This window comes from Corticium candelabrum, chromosome 11 (assembly GCF_963422355.1).
Source record: "Corticium candelabrum chromosome 11, ooCorCand1.1, whole genome shotgun sequence".
NCBI classification, from domain to species: Eukaryota; Metazoa; Porifera; class Homoscleromorpha; order Homosclerophorida; family Plakinidae; genus Corticium; species Corticium candelabrum.
This window is the reverse complement of record NC_085095.1, coordinates 3,300,002-3,302,626: the sequence shown is the minus strand read 5'-3', so window position 1 is coordinate 3,302,626 and position 2,625 is coordinate 3,300,002. Positions and strand designations below refer to the sequence as shown.

The 2,625-nt window shown below is 41.6% G+C and overlaps 1 protein-coding gene across 1 annotated transcript; it reads right to left on the bottom strand.

Annotated features, from left to right (window-relative positions):
* Positions 1-395: 395 nt before the first annotated feature.
* LOC134186909 (uncharacterized) lies at positions 396-2,205 on the bottom strand. Its single transcript, XM_062654996.1, has 2 exons — positions 1,272-2,205; positions 396-1,213 (listed from the first exon to the last, which is right to left on the bottom strand). The coding sequence occupies exons 1-2, from the start codon at positions 2,141-2,143 to the stop codon at positions 1,156-1,158; spliced, it is 930 nt and encodes a 309-aa protein (XP_062510980.1). The 5' UTR covers positions 2,144-2,205; the 3' UTR covers positions 396-1,155.
* Positions 2,206-2,625: the final 420 nt, after the last annotated feature.

The following is a 2,625-nucleotide window of genomic DNA, read 5'->3' as shown; positions in this document are numbered from 1 at the left end:
CGTTGGGGCGAACTAGCAGTAAAGTGTTTGAGCAAGCTGGCAAAAATTGTTCAAGCGATGATGAAGGAAAATGAAATGAGAACGACTTTAAAGCAAAGTGGCGACTAATATCATATCAGTAATACTAGCTACAATGATGTAATGCGAAAGTCATCTCGGACAAAACTCTTAGCATAGATCGTCATAACGTAGTTTAATTGGTTCAGGAACGTAATGGTCCTGTTAACGTTGTATTAGTGTTGCTGTGGACTTTTCTATCTTTTTTTTCTCATGATGTAATTGTTTCATTTAATTGGAAATATATATGTATTGACAGGCAGACAGACAGACAGACAGACAGGCAGGCAGGCAGGCAGGCAGGCAGGCAGACAGACAGACAGACAGACAGACAGACAGACAGACAGACAGACAGACAGACAGACAGACAGACAGACAGATTCATTTATTATCATCAAAACTCTACGTATGTACAGGAAACTTTCAAATATCTACCAGTCCTTCATAACTAAGCAAATTATAACACATTAATGGACTTGGCCTACAACATTGCAGTCAAACATTATGTCACTGTCGTTTGTACTGCATGAAAATCTCGACAGCTTCCTCGAAATCACTCTGGCGTTGCATCTCTGAAGAATGATGGAAAATTGCTTTCTCCAGAATGCCTTAAAACGTTGAGCGCTGTTAAAAGGATGTGCATGAGTGGTATTGTAGCTTTGCCTAGATATATGAGACAAAAACTTGTGTGCGTGCGAGCCCCACAAACCAAAATGTTCAAAGACTAGTGGAACACACTTGGATGATAAACCACCATGCAGGACCTCTCCTGAGTATTTCTTTAGTTTCTTCTCCTCTCTTACTTTTGCAGCATACCCTTCTTCTCTGTGTGCGTGGTTGAGAGCATCCTTACTCCATGGGTGTGCTAATGAAACATCCACGTCAAGATTCTGTCCTGTTTCAGAATCAAAGAGTGTCATATCAGGACGGTTTTCGCTACTAACAAAACGATGCCGGGGTTCGGTTTGATGGGGAATGTGCAAATCACTCAAACATTCACTCCAACCCTTCAAGATAGTATTGTGGGTCCAGACAGGACCTCCTCCATATTTACATGTTAGTAGGTGGTATCCTTGTTGATCCAGTTGTTGTCCACAGTCACACACTTTCACCCACTTGGTAAACGGTAAAGCCAATCCCAACCTCAAATAGGACGCTATAGAAAGTCGTTTGTTTTAAGTGCGTGCCTATCAGAAGTAGGAATGGCATCTAACCAATCTCCGGCTCCACGACCTTGCAATGACCGCAGCCTTGCCGCATCTTTATCAGAAGGAGCCTGAGCAATGAGTTCAGACACATTAATTTCGTTTATCTCAGTACAAAGACGGTGCTGCAGTTTCTTAGGATAAGCGATGATGTCATCAAGTGTTTGAAAATCTTCATCATTGTCAGCTGACTTGGACAATGGTGGCAAGTCGGAAAAGCTAGAAATTACTTCTGAGCCAATCGACCCCGACTTTTCTTTAGAAGAAGTAAGATAATCAACCAAGTCAGTCATACACAAGAAACGAGATGGCAATTCTTTCATTGATTGACACCAAGAAGACACAAAAGCAGCATGAGAAATTTGTCCAATCTGTGTTAAACCAAAGCCTCCATTCTTCAGCTTTAGAGTCGCTTGTTTCCAGGCTGTATCATTCAAATGATTGAAACCAATGATGTCCACAAATGAAGATCTAGTCATTTTGTCATGGATGACTGCTGCCAGTTCTAGATCACGAGGAAATACTTGCCTTGCCAAGTAGTTCAATCTAGGCACATGACAGTGTCGTAGAATCAGCATGGAGATTTGCCGATTATTCAGCAGGGCCAATTCACGGCAAAGTTCCTTCCCACCCTTGGCAATGTCAGCACATTGAGAACGAACAAATTCAGGTTTTCCTACTGGTGTGCCTAGTATAATAGTGCCATCAGAGGTAACTGGAGTTGGAAAATTACAGACATTACCAGAGGGACAAAACAACTCACACTTTCTGTCTAAAATTTCCAAATGCAACGTGGACAGGGAAGACTTCAAATCATCCAAAATATTTCGAAGACTATTGACTGGACCTACCACATAGATGTCATCTAGATATGCCAGCATAGTAACACCCTCATGTCTCTTGATCACCTCACATAAAATAGGATGGATAGTAGCTGAGAAAAGAGCAGGTCCCAAAGGGTCTCCTTGATGAACTCCTTCACTTGATGTTAATAACTCAACTCCCTTGTCAGACGGAAGGAAGGACGGACGGAAAGACAGACAAGACACCGTATATAGTACTTTTAAAAACCAAACGCTGTAGCAAAGTCAAATATTTTGATGTGTGAAGCACTGAATGTCTAGAGATATAGCCCTGCCATCTATTGGTAAAACTCTTAATTAGTCGTAGTCGTATATTAGGTTTTGGGAAAGTTACAGAAAAACGCTTTGGTAAATACAGGTAAAGGTGCAGCTAGCAGGCGGAAAAACGGTCTAACTTAATTAACGTACACAAACGTCAGACCGTCTCATAGAATTAGCCTTTATCTTCTAGACGAACATCTGATCGTTCGAGAGGAGACTCTGATCCACGATCGTCAACT

Coding starts and splice junctions, on each gene's coding strand:
- LOC134186909 (XM_062654996.1), bottom strand. CDS start 2,143: ATGCTGGCATATCTAGATGACATCTATGTGGTAGGTCCAGTCAATAGT. Junction 1,214..1,271: donor GGTCGTGGAGCCGGAGATTG/GTTAGATGCCAT, acceptor GACTTTCTATAG/CGTCCTATTTGAGGTTGGGA.